The sequence below is a fragment of the Phyllobates terribilis genome, unplaced genomic scaffold (genome assembly GCF_046119375.1).
Source record: "Phyllobates terribilis strain yellow unplaced genomic scaffold, ASM4611937v1 Scaffold_2__4_contigs__length_985480577, whole genome shotgun sequence".
Taxonomy (NCBI): Eukaryota; Metazoa; Chordata; class Amphibia; order Anura; family Dendrobatidae; genus Phyllobates; species Phyllobates terribilis.
The window spans coordinates 732,648,055-732,674,633 of record NW_027362762.1 but is presented as its reverse complement, the minus strand read 5'-3'; the positions used below and the strand labels follow the sequence as shown (position 1 = coordinate 732,674,633).

At 45.4% G+C, this 26,579-nt stretch overlaps 1 protein-coding gene across 3 annotated transcripts in view; it reads right to left on the bottom strand.

The window, feature by feature from the left end:
- Window positions 1-26,579, bottom strand: part of KCND3 (potassium voltage-gated channel subfamily D member 3) — a 647,462-nt gene that overhangs the window by 550,225 nt on the left and 70,658 nt on the right. For all 3 annotated transcript variants that reach the window (XM_073667188.1, XM_073667190.1, XM_073667189.1), the window contains exon 3: window positions 2,968-4,139. In XM_073667188.1, the coding sequence (XP_073523289.1) occupies window positions 2,968-4,073 (1,106 nt within the window). In that variant the 5' untranslated portion in view covers window positions 4,074-4,139. The remainder of the gene's footprint in view (window positions 1-2,967; window positions 4,140-26,579) is intronic.

Below are 26,579 nucleotides of genomic sequence, written 5' to 3'. Positions count from 1 at the left end.
TTAGTAAGCATGAGCTGTAAGCATAGCAACGTTTGTCGCCAACTAATGCACCTTGTAGCAATGGATTTCAGATGATCTAGACTTGGTATTCAACGTAAGACAGTTGTACCTCTCCGTTTTCTGAGAATGTGACCTAGCTTGTACTGTTAACCTATTCTACCACCTCCCGAAGCCACATTTTGAAGACAGTTAAATAAAAACCCTGGCAGCCAGAAATAGCGCTCATTAGTATAGTATGTAAGCATAGCAACACTTAAAGCCAAGGAAAACACTTGGAGAAAAGAATTTCCGACTTGCTTCAAACTTACTATTCAGAAAAGTCTTGCGCTCTTCTCCATCTGTTAAGAAAGGACATGTCCATCTTTTCACTGATACCCTATTCTATTTCCTATATCAAATATTAAAGCCAGTGCAACTTAGAAGACAACCTAGGATATAACTATTGTTTAGACTCCTGAACTCTCAGCTTGTAGCATGGATGTCCAGCAGCTTTGAGGTGGCCTCACCAGTGAGATGCACCACTGTCACCAATGAAGTGCTGTGGACTTCATCCTGCAGGCTAACAAAGCAGTGTTCTGGCAGTGCATCAGATTTCCAGTGAATCTGCTTGCGGGTTTTTCCATGTAATCTGAGCGCAGCATGATATACTAACTGAGAGCCTGATTCCAGTGATTTGTCACTTACTTGGTTATATTTCAATAACATCAGTGTTTTATAAGCAGGAGATTATCACTACAGGACTAGGTGTCTCATACCTCCTAGTCAACTACTCTGTATAAACCTGCTCCCACCACTGATTAGCAGCTTTCTCTCAGTGTGCAGTATACACAGCAAGCTGCCAATAAGTTGTGTGGGTGAGGTTATACAGGATTCTGAGCACTGCTAGGTCCGCAGCAGAGAAACAGTGATTGTATCAAAATAACAGCATGCAGACCAGCAAGTGACAAATCGCTTTAAAACCTGATGACACCTTCCCTTTAAGGTTGCTATAGAAATTAAATGAACTTAAATGGAATCAGCTGGTTTTGGGGGAACCAGCTGACTAATGTGTTTGGAGTTGTTCTGACTTTCCTCCAATGTCAGATGTCAGGGTAAAGAAGGATCAGGCATGCTGAATCAATATGACTTAAGGTTTTGTTGTACATGAGATAAAGCCCCTGTCAGAGGGGCCCAATGCATACACATAATGCATATACACATAATGCATAGTGAGCGATGGCTAAGACAACGTCCCGGCAATGACTGACAGCTGGGTCTAATGCTGATCCAGCCGCCAGTCAGTGCCAAGGCGTGGTTACAGCCGCCGCTAACTGTGCACTGAGTGGTGACTGAAGATGCGCCGGCCCACCTCTATGACTGAAATCCAGAGTGTCACGATTCCACCTATCCGTTTGTCAGGACGCAGTGAGTGACATTTCTGCAGTCCAATCTAGGACAGGAGCATGCTGTGTTGTCAGTAGGATGATGAACAGCTTAGCCATCTAATCGGATGCTGGGGAATGCTGATCTGTCAGTATCTTGAGTGAAAGGGCCAGGGCGACATCCATGTTTCTTATGTTGAGAGTAATTATCTGGCTATTTAGCCAGCTCTCTGCCTTAGATTCCTGACAATTGTAGCTTTGCTCAAGAGGTGTGTGTGTGCTCTTTGCTCCTAGTCTTGTATTCTGATCTTTGTAGTTTGACCTTGGATTTGCTTTTGACCTTGCGTTAGCCTATCCCTTTTGTCATTATCTGCTACCTTCTTGGAATTCTGACCCCAGACTGTGATCTGACTATGCCTTTGTCTCACCCCTCTGTCTATAATGTACCTTCCTAGCTTTTGACCTCAGACCTCTTGACTATCCAGCCTGTGAGTAATGACTAGCATCACACAAAGGCTGCAGGGAGGAATTGAGTTAATTTCCTACAGGCAGCACCAAATTAACCCCATATCTGCTTGTTAATAGCATTAAGGGTTCCACTTTTCTCACAATACAACTTCAATACATCATTACATGATAACAAAATTCTTGACGAACTGCAATACTCATCGCATGCAATAGGCGGCCTCACACACTTGTAGTATAAATATCTCCTGACAGAGTACTTTGAAATACATTTTCATAGCTGATCATTTTATGTCACTCATCCTGGCCTATGTCAAGCAGAGAAGAAAGAGAAAGGACACATTTGTAATTTATATGCAGAAGATTAACAGAATTGAATAGAAGATTTATAACGCCATGATCAATATAGACAGTGGAAGCTTTTTTGCTTGTATCAATAACAATAGCATATATATGATCCATAACCTTCATCTTACAAATATATCTGAAAGTAAACTGAACCTGAGCCTTGAAAATAGGATCAGATATCCTTGAGCTACTCGTGTACAAATGATGCTACTCAGATGTAATGGAGTATGAGAGAGGAGGCCTGAAATTGTAGGCAGAAATCAAGGGTTTAAAAGCATTTCCTGCATATAAAAGGATTATTCATAGCTACAGACAGTCCCAATCACAGGGACAGACGGCAAAGCTGCATTTTTCCAGTTACTTTTTAACGTCTGCGCATATAAGGTTAATGGGATAATCTTCATCACGCCAGTTGTTCCTCTCATTCAAGTTAATGACATAGTGTTTAATGTATACACAGACCTCCCCGACTCCCAAGACGTAATCTAAAAAGTCACCTTCATCTCACCAACAGCCAAGCTAATCAAGAAAGCAGGTAGATGCAAAGTGCACACAAAGAATAAGCATAATTATAATCTGTTGTTTTACTTCAGCCCTATCTCCTCTAATTGATTTTGTGTGTCTGTGTAAGCAGCTTAGTGAAAAGGAAAATGCATTTGAAATCCCGAGGGAGTGTCATTAAATGTCATTGTACAAGAACGGTAATCTACCTGAAGGAAATAAATGAAGGGCTCCAAGGCTACAGCAAGGCTGTTATTCTGCATCGAAGAATATAATAAGTGGAGCAACTTACCCCAGGGTTGTCATGGTAACAATGGTATACCAAAACGAAGCAGGGATGCTTGTGAACTTGCTGGAAGATGACCCTTTTTCCGCATAAAACATCACAGTGGCAAAGATAATGATTGCCATTGTCAGTGAGAAAAGGAGGAATCCCAGTTCGGAGGCACAGCTCTTCAGGGTATACCCAAGGATCCGTAATCCCTGGGAGTGGCGTGAGAACTTGAAAATTCTGAAGACCCGGAAAACCCTTAGGGTGACAAAAGCGCCACTCACATCCTCATTGTTGGTCATGACTAAGCCAATGTAGTATGGCATAATGGCTACCACATCGATGATGCTCATGACGCTTCTCATGAATCTGTATCGACTTGGGGCTGCAAAAAGTCTCAAGAGGTACTCAACTGTGAAAATCATGACACATGCAGTATCCAGGCAAAAGAAGGCTACATCATATCTTTCACCACATGGAAGATCCTTATTTCCAGGCATCGTGCCACAGGGAACAGTCTCGACCACATTGGTGATGACGGACACTGCAATAAAGAAGCCAGTCACATAGTAGAAGACTAAGGCTAATGTGCTGGTGTGGGGATTTTCAAAGGCTCGCCACATAGTCTGACGTAAATTAAGGGAGGGCATGGCTTCTTGATTGTTCTCAAATTCATTGTCATCCATCAGTCTTTCAGCATTCTCTCTTTTCCTGTCTTTATATTCTTCATAGCAGCAGTCACCAATTATTTCAGGTAATATGCCATAGAAAGCCAGTTCTTCATCGTAGGCAGAGATGCATTCATACCTAGGATAGTGCAGCTTGCCAGTTCTGTAAAAGTTTAGAATACACCTGAATACCTCAGGGTCGCGGTCAAAAAAGTATTCCTTGGTCTCCTCATTAAAGAAGAAATCTTTCTCAGTGCTTCCAAGTAGCGTGTCTGGGTACCTTTCCAGAGTAGTTCGCCAGGTTTGGAACCGCCTCCCACTAACATTGAGTATTATAAGCTCATCTTGTTTTTTGTTTTTGTCTGCTGGAGCCAATGGCATGGGACAGTTGGCCACTGGCATCCACCCAATGGCAGCAGCCCTTGCAAAGGGCAGCCATGCTGCAACCCCGGAAGCCATGAGGGAGCCAGGTCCGATGGGCTGCTCAAGAACTGTAAGATCAGCTTGATTTCAAATCAAGACCATCTGCAGAAGAAAATAAACAATGTCAATGTCACCTTCAATGAGAATCATATGTAAATTTCAAAACATGCATTAAAATTCTGTAAATTTGTCTACCAAGGGAACTGCAAACACATGCAGCACAGACGCATAACTAGGTAATCATTATTCCCTGCTTAACCTTCAAAATCATCAGCTCTCACTGTATGCACATGAATAGCTTTGGAGCTGACCCCCAAAATATTGATTTATTCTATTATTTTCCAAGAATCACAGAAATCAAACATTTTTTGTATATTAACAATCTGATTAAAATTTCTATAAGATATTGAAATAGTATGTATTGTGAACACAAATGTTCCACAAATGTTTAAAGAGTAACCAACTTTTTATTTATTTACTCTCCAAATATTGAAAAGTTAAAATTTTTGTGCTTCTTTCTCTTCCAAATACTATGCTGCAGTACTGTTTCAATGCTTAGTTCTTTCTCTTTTACAATTTCCTTTCAACTGCTTCTTAACAAGATCCGTACACTACAGTCAAACAATCAGAGTTCATGATATCCACTGTTTGAGTGAAGAGGTAGGGAGCAGAAAGGCTTAGACAGAGAAATTCCCATGCACAGTCTGTTTGAATATAGTGTACAGATCTAGCCAAGCAGCAGTTCAAAGGAGCTTGTAAAGGAGCATGAACTGGGCACTGAAACATTGATGCAATATACTGTTTGGAATAGAAGGATGTAAATTAAATTAATGAAGTATATAATAAAATGTAATAACTTTGCAATGCCTGGAAAATAATTAAATAAAACAAAGTTTAGGTACTCTTTTTGCAGAAACCCTATGGACATTACAATATAACATTAATACCACTATTTTTAAGGAACACACAACAGAAACCTGTCTGAAGGTTTTTGCCCCCTAAAGTCCTACCACTAACTGATATTTCTCATACTCTAGTCCCCAAGAAGTCTTTAATATCCTTAGTTGGTTTATATTTTGACAGGTTATCTTTAAGATTATGAAATTTAAAATGTAGCATATTCGCTAAAGAAATACTTAAAATGTATTGCAATGGGTAAGGCTTTTATCAGATGGAGCTGTTGATTTTTATTGTTTTTACATTATTGTAATCGATTGTACATTAGTGTATAAACCGTGGTAAGCCGCAAACATTAGATAGAAGGATATGGTGGATAATGTGACATATATATTTCTTTACAGCAATAATAGACATGCATTTTAACATTAATGCTTAACATTAAGGAGCATTAAAGAGCCAAAATCAAGACGTGTATATGAAACATGTACCTTACATTTCCTCGGCACAATCAAACAGTCAGTCAACGCAAAACACCCAAAGTCTACTCTATTCATACCACTACACATATGTGATGCAGAGAATACATATGTATGTATATATATATATATATTTATATATATATATATATATATATATATACATATATATATTTATATATTTTTTTGCTGTAATCTGAAAATTTAGTGTTCTGAATTGAATTTTTTAGGAAAACGTCATACCATGCAATACAGAATAAATCTTTAGCATTGGTCTCTTCAGGCAAACATCTCATGGGAATACACTTGAACTCATTTAATTTCCATATTGCTCACCATAAAAGTAATACTGTAGGGATCTAAAACTAATTTACTTTTCTGTGAATCTACAGCCCAGTACTATAGTAAGATTTATAGTCTCTAAATTATTCTAATCTCCTGCACCTTAGTGAAGAAAAATGTCAAATATAAGGTTATCCATTCATGCAAATAGACACAGAAATTGCATAGTTCCCTATCAGCTCCAGCGGCAGCTACTGCGCATCACATATGCATATATGCGACATATACACTGCTCAAAAAAATAAAGGGAACACTTAAACAACAGAGTATAACTCCAAGTAAATCAAACTTCTGTGAAATCAAACTGTCCACTTAGGAAGCAACACTGATTGACAATCAATTATACATGCTGTTGTGCAAATGGAATAGACAATAGATGGAAATTATTGGCAATTATCAAGACACCCTCAATAAAGGAGTGGTTCTGCAGCTGGGGACCACAGACCACATCTCAGTACCAATGCTTTCTGGCTGATGTTTTGGTCACTTTTGAATGTTGGTTGTGCTTTCACACTCGTGAGACGGACTCTACATCCCACAGAAGTTGCTCAGGTAGTGCAGCTCATCCAGGATGCCACATCAATGCGAGCTGTGGCAAGAAGGTTTGCTGTGTCTGTCAGCGTAGTGTCCAGAGGCTGGAGGTGCTACCAGGAGACAGGCCAGTACACCAGGAGACATGGAGGGGGCCGTAGGAAGGCAACAACCCAGCAGCAGGACCGCTACCTCCGCCTTTGTGCAAGGAGGAACAGGAGGAGCACTACTAGAGTCCTGCAAAATGACCTCCAGCAGGCCACAAATGTGCATGTGTCTGCACAAATGGTTAGAAACCGACTCCATGAGGGTGGTATGAGGGCCCGACGTCCACAGATGGGGGTCGTTCTCACAGTCCTACACAGTGCAGGACGCTTGGCATTTGCCACAGAACACCAGGATTGGCAAAGTCGCCACTGGCGCCTTGTGCTCTTCACAGATGAAAGCAGGTTCACACTGAGCACATGTGACAGACGTGACAGAGTCTGGAGACGCCGTGGAGAGCGATCTGCTGCCTGCAACATCCTTCAGCATGACCAGTTTGGCAGTGGGTCAGTAATGGTGTGGGGTGGCATTTCTTTGGAGGGCCGCACAGCCCTCCATGTGCTCGCCAGAGGTAGCCTGACTGCCATTAGGTACCGAGATGAGATCCTCAGACCCCTTGTGAGACCATATGCTGGTGCGGTTGGCCCTGGGTTTCTCCTAATGCAGGACAATGCCAGACCTCATGTGGCTGGAGTGTGTCAGCAGTTCCTGCAAGATGAAGGCATTGAAGCTATGGACTGGCCCGCCCGTTCCCCAGACCTGAATCTGATTGAGCACATCTGGGACATCATGTCTCGCTCCATCCACCAACGTCACGTTGCACCACAGACTGTCCAGGAGTTGGCGGATGCTTTAGTCCAAGTCTGGGAACAGATCCCACAGGAGACCATCCACAAACTCATCAGGGGCATGCCCAGGCGTTGGAGGGAGGTCATACAGGCACGTGGATGCCACACACAATACTGAGCCTCATTTTGACTTGTTTTAAGGACATTACATCAAAGTTGGATCAGCCTGTAGTGTGTTTTTCCACTTTAATTTTGGGGGTGACTCCAAATCCAGGCCTCCATTGGTTAATAAATTTGATTTCCATGGATGATTTTTGTGTGATTTTGTTGTCAGCACATTCAACTTTGTACAGAACAAAGTATTCAATGAGAATATTTCATTCACCCAGATCTAGGATGTGTTATTTGAGTGTTCCCTTTATTTTTTTGAGTAGTGTATGTGACATCCCCATAAAATTGAGCACTTGGCCATATATCTCATATAGAGGCAATATTGTCTGTACATTGCATTTTTGTTAAAAAATTTCAATTCAGTTAAATTGGTTGTCTAGGGCTAAAAATTGTGTTACTATGTCTATTGCTGTCTGCAGAATAAATTAACTGAGAATTCATAGGAAGCTCATTGTAGCTAGGCAGGGACGCTGTTCCCCTCACCCCTCTGCTCCGAGCCCGGCGTCCTCCTCCCGCTCTGCTGGCAGCGCGCGCTCCTTCCCGGCCACTGTGCTTAGGGCGCGCGCGCCGTCCTAAGGAGTCCCCGGCCAATGGCCGGAGGACTTCACCATATATAAGGCACCTCCTCCAAAATGGAGGTGCCCGAGCAATGTTGTTGCACTGTTCTCTACTTTGCTTCAGCCCTCAGGTCCCGTTGCCAGTTACCTGCCAGAATCCTTACAGTTTGCTGTCTGTTTCCTGCCTGACATTCCTCCTACCTGCTTGCTAGCCTGAGGTCCGACGGTCTGCCTTCCTACTCCTGTCAGTCTGTCTATGGACCAGCTTGCCCGCTCACCTGGGAGCGCACATCTGCTACCTGCCTGCTACCTGCCTGCTAGCCTACCTGGAGGCTCCGCCGTCACGTGCTGTGACCACCTGCCATTCCAGAGACTCCTGCCCGCTCACCTGGGAGCGCTCATCTGCTGCCTGTCTGTTGGCCTACCTGGAGGCTCCGCCGTCACATGCTGTGACCACCCGTTTATCCAGAGACTCTCGCTTGCTCACCTGGGAGCACACATCTACCATCTGCCTGCTAGCCTACCTGGAGGCTCAGCCATCATAGGTCGTCGTACCTACCCTTTACCCAGAGACTGCCCCGGTCACTTGCCGTGACCTTCTGCCCGTTCATCCAGAGACTGCCCCGGTCACTTGCCGTGACCTCCTGCCCGTTCATCCAGAGACTGCCCCGGTCACTTGCCGTGACCTTCAGCCTGTTCACCCAGAGACTGTCCCGGTCACCTGCTGTGACTGCCTGCCCGTCTTCCCTGGTCGCCACCCGCTCCCTTACAAGGACCGCCCCCTTGTATAGTAGCTCAAAGGTTCCGCTTCCCAGACCCGTTACAGTTTGCTCGGGCCATGGAACCCGGTGGCACCCAAGCTCCCTCACTCTCGGACCTGTGTCATGAACTGTCCCGTCAGAGGTCCCAACAGGAGTCCATCCTGGGTCACCTGCGGAATGTCAATTCTCGCCTGGACACTCTGACTGCTCCACCAGCAACCACCGCCAGTGCCATGACTCGCAATCCGGCAGCTCCGCTGCCCACCAATACTATGGTATCCTACCCCGGACCCCGGCTTTCTGCACCTCCTCGCTTCGGAGGTGACTCCGCTCAGGCTCGGGGCGTTATAAATCAGTGCACCCTGCACTTTGAACTCCTGTCCCACCAGTTTAACTCCGACCGGGCCAAAATTGCCTTCATCATGTCCCATCTCACCGGGGAGGCCCTGGCCTGGCTAAATCTTCTAAGGGAGAGAGGAGACCCCCTGGTGTCCGACTTGCCTGCCTTTCTCACGGCTTTCCGGAAAGTCTTCGACGAACCCGGACGGAAGAACTCATCCGCATCATCTCTGCTACGCCTCCGTCAGGGAAGTCTCACCGTGGGCCAATATGCCATACGGTTCCGTACCCTTGCCTCGGAGCTGGCCTGGGATAACGACGCTCTGGTATCTGTCTTCTGGGAGGGTCTGTCCGGCCGTATTAAAGATGAACTCGCCGGTCGAGACATTCCTACCTCTCTCGATGACCTAATAACTCTTGCCACCCGGATTGACCTACGGTTCCAGGAGCGTGCCAAAGAAGTTACCCGTGAGAGGAGGTTTCCACGTCTAGCTCCTACTTTTCAGAAACCCGTCACTAGTGTTGAGCCACCCCCGTAGTGTTCGAGTTCGGTTCGTCGAACACCCGTGTGTTCGCCGAACTGTTCGTCGAACTGTTCGTCGAACACCTTCGAACACCGTTAAAACCAATGGCAGGCAAACAAAAACACATAGAAACACATAGAAAACACCTTCAAAGGTGTCCAAAAGCTGACAAACTGCTCAGAAGACACAACTAACACATGGAAAAGTGACAAGTACATATAGTCATGCGAAAAGAAAAGAGGTGGAGGAGTAAAAGGAGGGGGAGACACAAATATAGGCATATCATGCCCTTCTAAAATCCAAAAAGTGAGAAGCCGACACGTTCAGTCCGCTCCTGCTCGTGCCACCTCCGTGTCGCCGGGTTTGTGCCAGAGCCGCGGTGAACCCTGACGGCCAGCCCCCCTCTCCCAATACTGGTGCCTGTCCGCTGGTGGGTCGAGCGAGCCCCCCTGTGGTGGAGGCAGCTCTAAGCTTTTTAATTTAAATTGTCTCTCTAATTTGAATGAATACACTTTAAATCCATTTACAAGGATCTATTGGAGGGCAAGTCTCATGCCAGCAGCCGCGTAATTCCAGCTCCAGTAGCGTCCACTAAAGCTGCTGCAGTTAAAAAGCTTTTATAAGGATCGAGCTCGGCTGTCCACCGCAAGGCATCCTACTGCCAGTCCCAGCCCCTATGCCTTGGGGTGCCTCCTGATGCTCTTCACTGAGTATCCCCTGGTTCCGAAGCGTTTCCTTTGAAAAAATTAAGTGTCCAAACAACAGGTGGTGTAGCTTGCTTAACAGCCGGGATAATCCGCTGACTAGCAGACACTGCTACTAGGCACAAAGTATTTCCTGGGCTAGATGCAGTTAAAAATTTGTAATTAGATACTCTCGTTGGATGCTGAGAAAGCATTCCATAGAGTCTCCTGGCACGCCATATATGATTCTCTTAAAAAGCTTGGGGTAGGGGTCTAGGGGACCCTTTAATAGCCAAAATCACGGCCCTGTATCACAATACGTCACCTAGGCTGAAGATAAATGGAACTGTAGCACCCTGAGGGCTCGGTTGCTACAGAGGTATTGCATCTCACCCAGAGGTGTGATATCTCACTCTCAGGTAAGGATGGAGTGTGGATCAGGACCCGACACCTGCATGCATTACACCACATTGCCGTGGGGCAGGGCGACCAATATGCCTCTGAGATGGGCACGACAGTCCCTGTCCCTGGCTGGAGTGGGGGGAGGGAACACTGAGGAAGGGGAACCCTGTAGTGCAGGAGCAGGGAGGAAGCAGTTCCTGGGTGCATTGAGAAGGGAGTATAAAAGGTGGGCACCATCTTAGTTCAGTGCAGAGAAGTCTGAGCAGAAGTGGCAGGGAGCAGGGGCTCTGCATGAGCTCTGCTCCGGAGGCGGGCCTAGTAACAGAGGCCCAGGCCTGGAAGAGGGAGAAGGAAGGAAGAGGAGCGGAGAAGGCTCCAGGAACGAGGAATGAAGGGATCCCAGGGGTGCGGACGGGCGAGTCGCCACCGCACGCCCGAATCCACCTGCGTGGAGGGGTCAGGCCAAAGGGGGAGACCGGTCCCCGAAACTAGTGGAGGCAGGAAACGACCCTCAGCTAGAAACCGGAGGCTCTGACATTTTATGTGGCGCAGCCCCTCGCTACACCCGCTAGGAAGGCACCACATAGGGTCAGGGAAACTGGCGCCAAGTTTACCAAGAGGAGGCCCGAGGCAGCCGGACAGAAGGGTTGGTAAGAAAGGCCAGACAAAGGACACACAAAGGGGGTCCTGTGAAGCGCTCCAAAGTTATCTGGGAGTTGTCTGAGCCCCTCACCTGGTGAGCACAGTACGACGTGGGCAGCCGTTACCTGCAGACGTGGTCTGGATAATAAGTACTGTGAGTAAAGGCCCTGGACTGCATCACTGACTCCGTGTCGTTACTGCTGCTGCCCTGCACCATCACCCCATCCTCCGCATACACTGCCCTGAGGCTATACTCCTCCCGTGGGGAGTTATGCTACGCTCTGCTGCACCCACAACACCAGCCTCAGCGGTCTGCCCTGCAGCGGCGGTTCACTCTGACCGCAATCCACGGGTGGCGTAGTCGGACATTTAAACATCAAAACCACATAAATAGTTCCGCCACTGGTTTGACCACCCTGAGCCACGGAACCGGGTCGCCGCCACGAAGACTACAACCACCAGCATCCACCAAAAAGGGTCCGGCTCCGGGTGTCCCAAGGCCCAGGGGGTGCATCAGAACATTTTCATCACCTTTCACAATCACCAATGGGACAAGGCAGGGATGTCCTCTGTCCCCTCTCTTATACATCCTAGTGACGGAGCACCTGCTCTCATCAATTCGCCATAACCCCAATATTAGGTGCATTGAGGTGGGAGGCATCGAGTACAAGTGCTCTCTATTTGCTGATGATGTCCTAGTATATATCACTCAATCACATATATCCATCCATGCTGTTATGGCTGAAATAGATCACTTTGTTACATGGTCAAATTTTAAAATCAATGCAGCGAAGTCTGAGGCCCTCGATGTCTCCCTCCCCAAATCCATATAGGATTCCATCCAGTCCAACTTTCCCTTTGCCTGGCCCTCACAGGGTATCAAATACTTAGGAATTCCTATTCATAGAGACCTCTCCCATCTATGTTATCTTAATTTTGGGCCCTTTATTGAACAACTCCATACAGACCACGGTTGGCAAGTTAGAACTGTAAGACTCACTCCGTGAACCACTGGTGTTTTGTGGAAAAGCACATGTACACTGTGTTCCAAATTATTATGCAAAAAGTGTTTAGGAGTGATAAGGGAAGAATTTGTTTGTTTGTCAGTTAAACTCATTGATGGTGATGTGTGTCAGGGCTCTTTATATCACTGTAAGCAATTGCAGACACCTGTGCTAATTAATTTGGCAGGTGTGTCCAATGAAAGGCAAGACTACTTAAGAAGGCTGTCTCACATTATTAAGCAGCCTACATTTTCTGCCAAAATGGGAAAGAAAAAGGATGTGTCGGCTGCTGAGAAGCAACAAATTGTGGAGTGTTTAGGTCAAGGCATGACTACAATCAACATTGTGCGATGATCAGGATGAAGTGTCTTGGCAATCAAGAAGTATGTAGCTGATTCACAGTACACACGTGTGCGTGCAGATAAGGGCAAATTGAGGACTCTTTCCTACAGGCAATTACGTCAGGTTAAAAGAGCAGCGGCAAAAAAGCCTTGTCATAGCAGCAGACAAGTTTTTGAAGCTGCTGGTGCCTCCAACGTCCCCCGAACAACAAGATGCAGGGTCCTTCAGAGGTTTGCAGCTGTGCATACGCCATCCTGTCGACCTCCTCTATCCACTTCACACAAGCAGAAACGGCTCCAGTGGGCTAAACATTACATGAAGACTGATTTCAAAACTGTTTTGTTCACGGATGAGTGCCATGCAGCGCTCGATGGTCCAGATGAATGGAGTGGAGGATGGCTGGTTGATGGACACCCCACGCAAACACGGCTACAGCGCCAACAAGGAGGAGGTGGAGTAATGTTTTGGGCTGGAATCATGGGGAGAGAGATTGTCGGCCCCTTTAGGATCCCTGAAGGCGCTAAAGATGAACTCCATAATGTATGTGGATTTTCTCAAACAGCACTTCCTGCCATGGTTCAAGAAGAAGAACCGTGTATTTCACAGCAAGATCATTTTTTTGCATGATAATGCACCATCTCATGCTGCACATAAAACATCTGCATCTCTGGCTGATATGGGCATAAAAGGGGACAAACTTATGGTGTGACCCCCATGCTCCCCTGACCTCTACCCCATTCAGAACCTCTGGAGCATCATCAAAAGGAAAGTCTATGATGGCGGGAGGCAGTTCACATCTAAGCAACACGTCTGGGAGGGTATTCTGTCCTCATGCAAAACAATTGAAGCAGAAACCATCCAAAACCTGACAAATTCAATGGATGAGAGAGTTCAGAAGCTCCTTTCGAACAAGGGGTCCTATGTGAAAATGTAACATCACCTAGGATAAAGTTTTGAGTTGAAAACTGTTTGATTTTAGTTTCTAATAACCTGCTAATGCTTATAATTTCAAAAATGACCATTTTTTTGGTCTTTATTAAAATGAAAAGGTTGATCGAAAAGTTTGGGGGATCTAAGAGTGTGGCAACCCAGTAGTCATGATTACTTCGAATTCTGACAATATGAGGGTCATGTTGCAGGTAGTGCAGCAAGAAGGCACTTATGTGTCTTGCGCATCTCGGAGCCCCAAAATTATTTTCTGGGCTAGATGCAGCTAAAAATTATTATTAATTTTAAATCTGGTGGAGCTTAGTATAGATGGCCTAATAGGATCAGTGCTGCACACTGCTACAAAGCCCAAATTATTTTCCAGCCAAGATACAGATAAACATGATTAGTAATTTTAAATCTGGTGGAGCTTATTATAGATGGCCTAATAGAATCAGTGCTGCACACTGCTACAAAGCCCAAATTATTTTCCAGCCAAGATACAGATAAACATGATTAGTAATTTGAAAGCTTAAAACGGTTGGTAGGGTGATTTTAACCAATCATCAAGCTTTTACTCTCCCCAGGATGACACAGGGGTAGAAAAGTCGTTTCGGATCCATGATTTGTTCATCTTTATGAACGTGAGTCTGTCTACATTATCAGTGGAGAGCCGCGTGCGCTTATCTGTCAGCACACCACCAGCAGCGCTGAACACACGTTCAGACAGAACGCTGGCTGCGGGGCATGACAAGATCTCCAAGGCGTAAGTGGCTAGCTCCGGCCATTTATCCAGATTGGAAGCCCAAAAAGAGCAAGGGTCCAGTGACACAGTCATGGCTTCAATGTTTACTTGGAGATACTCCTGTACCATCGTCTCTAGGCGTTGACTATGTGTCAGACTTCTTGTCTCCTGTGGCCTTGCAAAGGATGGGCTAAAAAAGTGGTGAAATGATTCCGCAAAATTGCTGTTACCAGCAGATACTGTGGTTCTGTTACGGTTTGAGTGCTGAACACTTGACGGTCCCACGGTTGGCAAGTTGGAACTGTGAGATTCACTACGTGCACCACTGGTGTTTTGTGGAAAAGCACGTGTAAGATTCTGCAACAGTCTCTGCTGATACTCCTGCATGCGTGCATCCCTTTCTATGGCAGGAATAATTTCTGCAAATTTACTTTTGTACCGGGGATCTAACAGTGTGGCAACCCAGTAGTCAGGATTATTTCTAATTCTCACAATTCGAGGGTCATGTTGCAGGTAGTGCAGCAAGAAGGCACTCATGTGTGTTGCGCATCCAGGAGCACCAAGTCCCCGTTGTGTTGGTGGCGAGGTAACAATCATGCTTCCTTCCTCTGTCCTCTCCCCCCAACCTCGCACAACAGAAATGTGATCAAGGTCTCCCTCATCTGATGAGTCTTCCATCAGTTCGTCCTCCACTTCTTCCTGGGCTCCTGCACCTTCCTCACTAGTTTGGCTGCTACCATGCGCCCTGGTAAAACCATCTCCCCCACCCACACATGCCTGCCGCCTTGGTGCTGCCGACCGTCTGGACCTTGCAGATGTTAGCCCTTCCGCATACAACTCCTCCTCCTCTACTTCCTCCACCTCCTCTTGTGCCACCACCTGACTCCGAATTCTGTTTAACATGTGCTCCAGCATGTAAATCACCGGAATAGTCATGCTGATAATGGCATCGTCAGCACTAAACATCTTCGTCGCCATTTCAAAACTGTGCAGAAGGGTGCATAGGTCCCTGATCTGAGACCACTCCTCCAGCGTGATTTGCCCCACCTCTGGATCTCGTTGGCCCAGGCTATACGTCAGAACGTATTGCACCAGGGCTTGTCGGTGCTGCCACAGTCGCTGCAACATGTGCAGAGTTGAATTCCACCGGGTAGGCACATCGCATTTTAGCCGGTGAAGTGGCAGGCCCAACGACTTCTGTAGAGATGTAAGTCGCTGAGCTGCGGGATGCGAACGGCGGAAGTGAGCACACAGCGACCGTGCCCTCTGCAGAAGGCCATCTAGTCTGGGATAGTGGGCTAAAAATTGCTGGACAACCAGGTTCAACACGTGAGCCATACAAGGCACGTGTGTGACATTGCCCCGGCGAAGGGCCGCACCCAGGTTTGCAGCATTGTCGCACACGGCCTTCCCTGGTTTCAGGTGTAGTGGAGACAACCATTCATGAAATTGGTTCTCCAGAGCTGACCACAACTCCTCAGCTGTGTGACTCACATTTCCCAGACATTTCAAAGTAAAAACCGCCTGATGACTTTGAGCCCTACTGCCAGCATAGTCAGGAGGTGTGCAGGATCCCTTCTGCGCAGTTAGAAAGCTTGTGGCATGACCAGACAGGCTTTGGGTGCAGGTGGAAGACCGAGAGGAGGTTGAGGAGGCAGAAGCAGTGGAGGAACTTTGACATAAAGAGGATTGACGCACAACTCGTGGGGACGGCAAGACTTGGACAGCAGCCCCTTGTTCTGCTGTCACCATAGTTACCCAGTGCCCAGTCAGCGACATGTAACGCCCCTGTCCATGCCTACTCGTCCAAGTGTCTGTGGTGAAATGCACCCTGTCACACACAGAGTTTCTCAAAGAAGCGGTGATGTTGTGTGCTACATGCTGGTGGAGCGCAGGCACACCTTTCTTTGAGAAGTAGTGCCGACTGGGCATCTGGTACTGGGGCACTGCGACGGACATAAGGTCTCGAAAATCCTCTGTGTCCATCAGGCGGAAAGCCAGCATTTCTGTAGCCAAGAGCTTGCAGATGGTGAAATTCAACCTCTTAGCTTTCTCATGGCTAGGAGGAAATGGTCTTTTACTTGTCCACATCTGAGGGACCGAGGGCTGGCTATTGTGCTTAGACGGGGTTGATAAGGGTGTCCCCGGCAAACTGCCGGTCTGTGAGGAAGATGCAGGCGGACATGTTAGGTTGCCTTGATCCAAAGGTGGTGCTATCGATGTCGGACAGCGCTCAACACCAGCTGGTGTTACCACCTCCAAAGAAAATGATGACCTGCCAATCACGCTGGCTGTTGCGGGTAAAGAGGTGGCAGGTCTGCGCCCCAAAACAGGTGTGACTGCTGTCCCCCCAGTCACAGAGGATGAAGAGGCCGCGGATGCACAAGATATGGCAGACGGTGGTTGGCCCGGCCGGCTAGGCCGCATTGTAGCACACTGAGCTTCCCACTGCAACTTATGCTTCATGTCCATGTGCCGGTTCATGCATGAAGTACTCAAACTATGTATTTTTTGGCCTCTACTTAGCTTTTGCTGACAAATGTTACAGATAACACGAGTTGGGTCATCTTTATCGATCTGAAAAAATGCCCAGGCTATGCAAGGCTTAGCACCCATGCGACCTGAAGAGCCACCACGACTTGTGGTGAGAGGCAGAGTTGTGTTTGAGGATGCAGTTGTTGACGTGCTTCCAGTACTACGTCTCTGTCCAGGAAGGCGCAACCTGACCTCGTCGTCACTAGCATCGTCCTCCACCTCCTCTGCTGACCTCATCTCTTGGCTGACTGTGGGTTGACAGTAAGTGGGATCTCCAACCTCATCATCATCACCCTGTGCGTTATCACACCCGTCATCCTCAGAGCCAACCTGTTCCTGCCCTGACAAAAAACTAAAGTTGTCGCTCCAATCAGGTATTTGAGTCTCATCATCGTCTTCCTCATTGTCTCCACCAACAGGAGTTACAGTTTGGGAATGAGGGTCTACATTATGGTCAGAACCTTCTGCGTCTGGTCCTGGATCCGACTCATAAAGATTCTGGGCATCAGTGCAGATCATTTCCTCGTCTGGATTCACAGAAGCGCTGGAGTCGACCTCTGATTCCCAGGCTATAGTATGAGTAAACAGCTCTGCAGACTCAACCATCTGTTCTACCTCATACTCAGACGGGCAGCTGGAGATTTAGGAGCTGTGAGGAAGCAAGTGCGATTGGGGTGACACCTTTGAGGACTGGAGTATTTGTGATGTTGAAGTTGATGTGGAGGAGAGCCCACTTAAAGGAGCACTTGATATCCGTTGAAGCACCTGCTGTTTTTGTGCCTCATCTGGAATTTGTAGCGATTGGCGTGGCCGTAAGAAAGGGATCTTATCACATTGTCCGCTAAAAGAAGTAGACATTTTAGTTTGGCTGGAAGATGGTCTTTCTTCTGCAGATGTTACTGTTGCTTTAACACCTACCCCACGGACACAACCTTTTTTCCCCTTCCCAACACGCCTATTCCCCTTTCCACCAGCAGCAGGCCTTTTTCCACTCATTTTGGTGGTTAACTAATTCACAACTCTGGAGTTGTTTGCACAAAAAAACAATGGATGGGAACCGAGCAGAGCTGAGTGGCCAAACTGTGGTATTAGGCCAAAACTATTGGCTGGGTTAGATGGAGAAAAAAATTATATTCGATTTGCAACCTGATGGAGGTCAGTATAGATGGACTAATAGAACAAGTCCCACACACAGCTAGAAGCCCAAATATTTTTTCAGAGGTAGATGCAGAAAAAAAATATATTCAGTTTGCAACCTGATGGAGGTCAGTATAGATGGACTAATACAGAAAGTCCCACACACTGCTAGAAGGCCAAAAATTTTTTCAGAGCTAGATGCAGACAAAAAATTATTTTGAATTTGCAACCTGATGGAGGTCAGTATAGGTGGACTAATAGAACAAGTCCCACACACTGCTAGAAGGCCAAATATTTTTTCAGAGCTAGATGCAGAAAAAAATTATATTCAGTTTGCAACCTGATGGAGGTCAGTATAGATGGACTAATAGAACAAGTCCCACACACAGCTAGAAGCCCAAATATTTTTTCAGAGGTAGATGCAGAAAAAAATTATATTCAGTTTGCAACCTGATGGAGGTCTGTATAGATGGATTAATAGAACAAGTCCCACACACAGCTAGAAGCCCAATATTTTTTCAGAGGTAGATGCAGAAAAAAAATTATTTTTAATTTGCAACCTGATGGAGGTCAGTATAGATGGACTAATAGAGAAAGTCCCACACACTGCTAGAAGGCCAAATATTTTTTCAGAGCTAGATGCAGAAAAAAATTATATTCAGTTTGCAACCTGATGGAGGTCAGTATAGATGGACTAATAGAACAAGTCCCACACACAGCTAGAAGCCCAAATATTTTTTCAGAGGTAGATGCAGATAAAAATTATTTTTAATTTGCAACCTGATGGAGGTCAGTATAGATGGACTAATAGAGAAAGTCCCACACACTGCTAGAAGGCCAAATATTTTTTCAGAGCTAGATGCAGATAAAAATTATTTTTAATTTGCAACCTGATGGAGGTCAGTATAGATGGACTAATAGAGAAAGTCCCACACACTGCTAGAAGGCCAAATATTTTTTCAGAGCTAGATGCAGATAAAAATTATTTTTAATTTGCAACCTGATGGAGGTCAGTATAGATGGACTAATAGAGAAAGTCCCACACACTGCTAGAAGGCCAAATATTTTTTCAGAGCTATATGCAGAAAAAAATTATATTCAGTTTGCAACCTGATGGAGGTCAGTATAGATGGACTAATAGAACAAGTCCCACACACAGCTAGAAGCCCAAATATTTTTTCAGAGGTAGATGCAGATAAAAATTATTTTTAATTTGCAACCTGATGGAGGTCAGTATAGATGGACTAATAGAGAAAGTCCCACACACTGCTAGAAGGCCAAATATTTTTTCAGAGCTAGATGCAGATAAAAATTATTTTTAATTTGCAACCTGATGGAGGTCAGTATAGATGGACTAATAGAGAAAGTCCCACACACTACTAGAAGGCCAAATATTTTTTCAGAGCTAGATGCAGAAAAAAATTATATTCAGTTTGCAACCTGATGGAGGTCAGTATAGATGGACTAATAGAACAAGTCCCACACACAGCTAGAAGCCCAAATATTTTTTCAGAGGTAGATGCAGATAAAAATTATTTTTAATTTGCAACCTGATGGAGGTCAGTATAGATGGACTAATAGAGAAAGTCCCACACACTGCTAGAAGGCCAAATATTTTTTCAGAGCTAGATGCAGATAAAAATTATTTTTAATTTGCAACCTGATGGAGGTCAGTATAGATGGACTAATAGAGAAAGTCCCACACACTACTAGAAGGCCAAATATTTTTTCAGAGCTAGATGCAGAAAAAAATTATATTTAGTTTGCAACCTGATGGAGGTCAGTATAGATGGACTAATAGAACAAGTCCCACACACAGCTAGAAGCCCAAATATTTTTTCAGAGGTAGATGCAGATAAAAATTATTTTTAATTTGCAACCTGATGGAGGTCAGTATAGATGGACTAATAGAGAAAGTCCCACACACTGCTAGAAGGCCAAATATTTTTTCAGAGCTAGATGCAGATAAAAATTATTTTTAATTTGCAACCTGATGGAGGTCAGTATAGATGGACTAATAGATAAAGTACCACACACTGCTAGAAGGCCAACTATTTTTTCAGAGCTAGATGCAGAAAAAAATTATATTCAGTTTGCAACGTGATGGAGGTCTGTATAGATGGATTAATAGAACAAGTCCCACACACAGCTAGAAGCCCAATACTTTTTCAGAGGTAGATGCAGAAAAAAAATATATTCAGTTTGCAACCTGATGGAGGTCAGTATAGATGGACTAATAGAGAAAGTCCCACACACTGCTAGAAGGCCAAATATTTTTTCAGAGCTAGATGCAGAAAAAAATTATATTCAGTTTGCAACCTGATGGAGGTCAGTATAGATGGACTAATAGAACAAGTCCCACACACAGCTAGAAGCCCAAATATTTTTTCAGAGCTAGATGCAGATAAAAATTATTTTTAATTTGCAACCTGATGGAGGTCAGTATAGATGGACTAATAGAGAAAGTCCCACACACTGCTAGAAGGCCAAATATTTTTTCAGAGCTAGATGCAGATAAAAATTATTTTTAATTTGCAACCTGATGGAGGTCAGTATAGATGGACTAATAGAGAAAGTCCCACACACTGCTAGAAGGCCAAATATTTTTTCAGAGCTAGATGCAGATAAAAATTATTTTTAATTTGCAACCTGATGGAGGTCAGTATAGATGGACTAATAGAGAAAGTCCCACACACTGCTAGAAGGCCAAATATTTTTTCAGAGCTAGATGCAGAAAAAAATTATATTCAGTTTGCAACCTGATGGAGGTCAGTATAGATGGACTAATAGAACAAGTCCCACACACAGCTAGAAGCCCAAATATTTTTTCAGAGGTAGATGCAGATAAAAATTATTTTTAATTTGCAACCTGATGGAGGTCAGTATAGATGGACTAATAGAGAAAGTCCCACACACTGCTAGAAGGCCAAATATTTTTTCAGAGCTAGATGCAGATAAAAATTATTTTTAATTTGCAACCTGATGGAGGTCAGTATAGATGGACTAATAGAGAAAGTCCCACACACTGCTAGAAGGCCAAATATTTTTTCAGAGCTAGATGCAGATAAAAATAATTTTTAATTTGCAACCTGATGGAGGTCAGTATAGATGGACTAATAGAGAAAGTCCCACACACTGCTAGAAGGCCAAATATTTTTTCAGAGCTAGATGCAGAAAAAAATTATATTCAGTTTGCAACCTGATGGAGGTCAGTATAGATGGACTAATAGAACAAGTCCCACACACAGCTAGAAGCCCAAATATTTTTTCAGAGGTAGATGCAGATAAAAATTATTTTTAATTTGCAACCTGATGGAGGTCAGTATAGATGGACTAATAGAGAAAGTCCCACACACTGCTAGAAGGCCAAATATTTTTTCAGAGCTAGATGCAGATAAAAATTATTTTTAATTTGCAACCTGATGGAGGTCAGTATAGATGGACTAATAGAGAAAGTCCCACACACTACTAGAAGGTCAAATATTTTTTCACAGCTAGATGCAGAAAAAAATTATATTCAGTTTGCAACCTGATGGAGGTCAGTATAGATGGACTAATAGAACAAGTCCCACACACAGCTAGAAGCCCAAATATTTTTTCAGAGGTAGATGCAGATAAAAATTATTTTTAATTTGCAACCTGATGGAGGTCAGTATAGATGGACTAATAGAGAAAGTCCCACACACTGCTAGAAGGCCAAATATTTTTTCAGAGCTAGATGCAGATAAAAATTATTTTTAATTTGCAACCTGATGGAGGTCAGTATAGATGGACTAATAGAGAAAGTCCCACACACTACTAGAAGGCCAAATATTTTTTCAGAGCTAGATGCAGAAAAAAATTATATTCAGTTTGCAACCTGATGGAGGTCAGTATAGATGGACTAATAGAACAAGTCCCACACACAGCTAGAAGCCCAAATATTTTTTCTGAGGTAGATGCAGATAAAAATTATTTTTAATTTGCAACCTGATGGAGGTCAGTATAGATGGACTAATAGAGAAAGTCCCACACACTGCTAGAAGGCCAAATATTTTTTCAGAGCTAGATGCAGATAAAAATTATTTTTAATTTGCAACCTGATGGAGGTCAGTATAGATGGACTAATAGAGAAAGTCCCACACACTGCTAGAAGGCCAACTATTTTTTCAGAGCTAGATGCAGAAAAAAATTATATTCAGTTTGCAACGTGATGGAGGTCTGTATAGATGGATTAATAGAACAAGTCCCACACACAGCTAGAAGCCCAATATTTTTTCAGAGGTAGATGCAGAAAAAAAATATATTCAGTTTGCAACCTGATGGAGGTCAGTATAGATGGACTAATAGAGAAAGTCCCACACACTGCTAGAAGGCCAAATATTTTTTCAGAGCTAGATGCAGAAAAAAATTATATTCAGTTTGCAACCTGATGGAGGTCAGTATAGATGGACTAATAGAACAAGTCCCACACACAGCTAGAAGCCCAAATATTTTTTCAGAGGTAGATGCAGATAAAAATTATTTTTAATTTGCAACCTGATGGAGGTCAGTATAGATGGACTAATAGAGAAAGTCCCACACACTGCTAGAAGGCCAAATATTTTTTCAGATCTAGATGCAGATTAAAATTATTTTTAATTTTCAACCTGATGGAGGTCAGTATAGATGGACTAATAGAGAAAGTCCCACACACTGCTAGAAGGCCAAATATTTTTTCAGAGCTAGATGCAGAAAAAAATTATATTCAGTTTGCAACCTGATGGAGGTCAGTATAGATGGACTAATAGAACAAGTCCCACACACTGCTAGAAGCCCAAATATTTTTTCAGAGCTAGATGCAGAAAAAAATTATATTCAATTTGCAACCTGATGGAGGTCAGTATAGATGGACTAATAGAATGATGCTATGCCCAAAAGATTTTACTTCACTAGGTGCAGTAAAAAAATTGGTATTCTATACACAGGTGGTATATCTTGCAACACAGATAGGCTACTCCACTGACTAACACACTCTGCAATAGGCCAAAAAGGATTAGCTTTGCTAGATTCAGCCAAATGCTGTGAAAAAAACTTGCTCAGCACTGGCACAGACCTGCCTGGCAAAAACTGATAGGAACTGATGTAACCTAGTCCTGAAAAGGACTGCAATTACAATTAGTCTTTACTCCCACAATCTATCTATTTAAGAGCACAGACCTGCCTGATAAAAGTCGTAGGAAATGCTGTAACCTAGTCTTTAAAAGGACTGCAATCACAACTATTCCCTACTCCCAAGCTATCTGTAGATTTGTGCGAAAATTGGCTTGAAATTAACAAGGTATATCGCACACAACAACAGCAGTGCCGTCTAACACGCAGCTGCAGCAGTGAGAAAATGGTGGCGACGGGGAAAATGGCTTGGTCTTATAGGGCAAGGACATGTGACATACACTGCCAATGACACATGCCCTTGCTTGTGTGAAAAACAGCAGTTCGCTCCGTGTGTGCGCTGCTGATAGGCTGACAGACTGCACCTCCCCACTGCAAATGCGGGAAAGAGAAAAAAAAATGGAGATCTTCATTATTCCTGCAGAGATCCATCCCCTGCCCCTCCCCCGCTGTACACTCAAACTGCGTATTAACATTAATTTTCATCATTACTGAGAAAAAATCCAGTTATGATTTTGGTGCACGAACAGTTATCGAACATAACCTCGAACAGCCGAATTTTTCTCAAATCGTTCGTGTTCGCCGAACGGCTCGAACACCGCCCAAAACAGCTCGAATTTGAGATTGGCGAACAGTTCGAGTAGAACAACGCTCATCTCTACCCGTCACTCCCTCCGTTTCTCCCCAGGTACACTCTCCTGAGCCTATGCAGGTTGACCAGACCAAGATGGTCAAAACCCGTCAGGACTTACGCCGTGCCGAGGGGAGCTGCTTCTACTGTGGCAGTAAGGAGCACCGGATCCGTACCTGCCCGAAGAGGTCGGGAAACGCCTGTGTCTAGGTTCACTCAGAGAGGTCGACCTAGACAAGAATAAATCCTCTCCATCTCTGCTGCTGTCAGTCTCAATTATCTGCGGGGAGAATCGTTATTTCGAACTAGCCCAACTTGACTCTGGAGCGGCTGGGAATCTTATTTCACAGGCCCTGGTAAAAATACCGCATTCCCACCAAACCTCTGGCTATACCATTATCTGTCGCTGCTGTGGATGGGGGCCTCTTACCACGTCCCATCCAACTTATCACCGAATCCATAACTCTACAGGTGGGAATGCTGCATTCTGAGAGCATCTCTTTTCATGTTCTGCCTGGACTCTCTCACGCCCTCTTACTTGGTCTACCTTGGCTCCAGAGACATGTACCCGTGCTTGACTGGCAGACCGGAGAAGTCCTTCGCTGGGGACAGGACTGTCATAAGACTTGTTTGGTTCCTGTTCATCCCGCCCGTCCTTCTCCTACCCCAACTAATCTACCTGGACTTACGATTCCCTATTGGTCATTTGCTGATGTCTTTAATAAAAGGGAGGCAGAGACATTACCCCCTCATAGACCATACGACTGTCCTATTGACCTGTTACCCGGTACTACGCCTCCCCGTGGGCGTATTTACCCATTGTCCGCTGCTGAGACCCGGTCGATGTCCGAATATATTGAGGAGAATTTGGCCAGGGGATTCATCCGGAAATCTACCTCCCCGGTGGGAGCAGGCTTCTTTTTCGTAAAAAAGAAGGACGGCTCTCTCCGTCCCTGTATAGACTATAGAGGCCTTAACCAGATCACGGTGAAGAATAAGTACCCCCTTCCGCTCATTCCAGAATTATTTGATCGTCTGAGGGGGGCTAGAATCTTCACCAAACTGGACCTCCGTGGGGCGTACAACCTGGTCCGTATCCGTCAAGGGGATGAATGGAAGACTGCATTCAACACCCGGGACGGCCACTATGAATATCTGGTAATGCCCTTTGGTCTCTGTAACGCTCCTGCCGTCTTTCAAGAGTTGGTCAATGACATCTTCCGGGACCTTCTCTACTCCTGCGTAGTGGTGTACCTAGACGACATCTTGGTCTTCTCTCCGGATCTCCAGACTCACCGGAGGGACGTTCGTCAGGTCCTGCTCAGGCTCAGGCAGAATCACCTCTTCGCTAAATATGAGAAGTGCCTCTTTGAGCAGACCTCGCTTCCATTTTTGGGCTACATTATTTCTCAGACCGGCCTACGAATGGATCCAGAGAAACTGTCTGCCATCGAGAAATGGCCCCGACCGGAGGGGTTGAAGGCCATTCAGCGGTTCCTGGGCTTCGCCAACTACTACCGCCTCTTCATACCGCACTTCTCTTCCCGGACTGCCCCAATTTCCGCGCTCACTTGTAAGGGCACTAATCCCAGAGAGTGGCCGCCCGAAGCAGAGGAGGCCTTTCTTTCCTTAAAACAGGCCTTCTCTTCCGCCCCGGTGCTGCATCGCCCAGATGGCAACAAGCAGTTCTTCCTGGAGGTTGACGCCTCCTCCTCTGGAGCCGGAGTGGTACTTACCCAAAAATCATCTTCCGGGAGAATGGTAACTTGTGGCTTCTTCTCCAAACTCTTCTCCTCTTCTGAGCGCAACTATTCCATAGGAGATTGAGAGTTATTGGCCATCAAGCTGGCATTGGAGGAGTGGCGTTACCTGCTCGAAGGGGCTCTTCACCCGGTAATAATTTACACTGACCACAAGAACTTGGCTTACCTCCAGCATGCCCAGAGACTTAACCCGCGCCAAGCTCGGTGGTCCTTGTTTTTTGCTCGCTTTGATTTTATTCTTCATTTTCGCCCGGCTGACAAAAACATCAAGGCGGACGCCTTGTCCCGATCCTTTCTGGTGTCTGATCTCGAGGAAGAACCGAAACACATCATCGATCCCGCTAGAGTAATGCAGGTGGCTCCCGTGAGTCTACATCGTCTCCCTCCCGGTAAGACGTTCGTATCAGTACCTGATCGGGAGAAGATCCTACACTGGGGTCACTCGTCTAAACTTGCTGGCCACGCCGGTCAGAAAAAGACCCTCCAGCTTATTACCCGGCACTACTGGTGGCCTACGCTGCACAAGGACGTAATAGACTTTGTTTCTGCCTGTGTGTCCTGCACCCGCAACAAGATTCCGAGACATCTGCCAGCCGGTCGCCTCCTTCCGCTTCCAGTACCTGCTGCCCCCTGGCAGCATATAGCAATGGACTTTATAACTGATCTCCCCGTCTCTGCCGGTTGTACGGTCATTTGGGTGGTCGCTGACCGCTTTTCCAAGATGGCTCATTTCGTTCCCCTGCCAGGCCTCCCGTCTGCACCCGAGCTGGCTAAAGACTTTATCCGCCACATTTTCCGTCTTCATGGACTGCCCCTCCACATAGTGTCGGATCGTGGGGTACAGTTCACCTCACGCTTCTGGAGAGCCACTTGTAAACTGCTAGACGTCACCCTGGACTTCTCCTCCGCTTACCACCCACAGTCTAATGGTCAAGTGGAGCGGATCAATCAGAACCTGACCAGTTACCTCCGGCACTTCGTTAATGCCCACCATTCAGACTGGGTGGATCTCCTGCCATGGGCCGAATTTTCTTACAACAATCACGAGAGCGAATCTTCCTCCAAATCCCCGTTTTTTGTAGTCTTCGGTCAGCATCCTCGGATCCCATTTCCCGTCTCCACCTCGGTGGACAATCCGGCTGCGGAATCTCTTGTTAACAAATTTTC